Genomic DNA, 937 nt, shown 5'->3' with positions numbered 1-937 from the left:
GATCACCCTTCCTCTCCTTTTTACAAAAGTGGCAGAGCTGGCTCGATATCCGAAGACTGCAAATTTTCAGGGTCTCCTTTCAATCTTCCTCCCTCGCACGGAACCGATTGCTTTTCTACGCTAGGAAGAGGACACAACTTCTCTTACTGTTTTTTTTTTTTTTTAATCGTTCCGGTGGCAACAATTTAAAAAAAAAGTTTTTCTTCTTTTCTTTTTTTAACCTACCCTTTTCCCCTCTTCCCTCGCAGCCTGTGCCCGTTGTGACTCGCTCCTTCCCCAGCAAAAGCGACTCCAGACGAGGCCGATGGAGGATCCCGACAACCGGACGGAAGTGGTCCTACTGGCCTGCGGCTCCTTTAATCCCATCACCAACATGCACCTTCGGCTTTTCGAGCTGGCAAGGGATCACCTGCAGGAGACAGGTAAAACTGGGTGTGTGTGTGTGTGTTTGTCACCAGCCACGATGGAGGTGAGCCTTGTGGTCCAATGGGCCAGTTGCCCCTCTCACCCAATGCTTTGGACTGCAACTCCCATTATCCCCAGTCTGTCTAGACTGGACAATAAGACCTACGACGGGGCGTATCTGGAGGGGGGACGTTGCTGTGGATGTTTCTGAAAAGGAAGCCGTTGCCTCCATAAGTCTCCCTTTTCTGCCTTCTCTCATATTCCATGGCAGGTTGGATTTGATGGCAATCAAGCCCTTTGCAATTAATTGCCCGGCTGCAACTTTTTTGGCTCTGGTGCTTTTCTTTCCCAATTTCTAAAGGCACCATGGGTTCCGTTTTCACTCTTTCTCTGCCGGAAATACATGAGTAATAATGAATAGGAACCACAGGCAGTTGCAGTGCATGGCTATATTTTTAGCCTCCCTTCCCTCCCTCCCTCCCCCTCTCCCTCCCCGTCTCCCTCCCTGTCTCCATCGGCCTCTCCCTCCTCC

At 50.4% G+C, this 937-nt stretch overlaps 1 protein-coding gene across 1 annotated transcript in view; it reads left to right on the top strand.

The window, feature by feature from the left end:
- The first annotated feature begins 276 nt into the window (after positions 1-276).
- Positions 277-937, top strand: part of NMNAT1 (nicotinamide nucleotide adenylyltransferase 1) — a 5,145-nt gene continuing 4,484 nt past the window's right edge. The window contains exon 1 of the mRNA XM_015821429.1: positions 277-422. Coding sequence (XP_015676915.1) covers positions 305-422 — 118 coding nt within the window. The 5' untranslated portion in view covers positions 277-304. The remainder of the gene's footprint in view (positions 423-937) is intronic.

Source organism: Protobothrops mucrosquamatus, unplaced genomic scaffold (genome assembly GCF_001527695.2).
Source record: "Protobothrops mucrosquamatus isolate PMUCROS unplaced genomic scaffold, P.Mucros_1.0 scaffold1329, whole genome shotgun sequence".
NCBI classification, from domain to species: domain Eukaryota; kingdom Metazoa; phylum Chordata; class Lepidosauria; order Squamata; family Viperidae; genus Protobothrops; species Protobothrops mucrosquamatus.
Note: the sequence above shows the minus strand (reverse complement) of the source record. Positions and strands in the feature narration are given on the sequence as shown.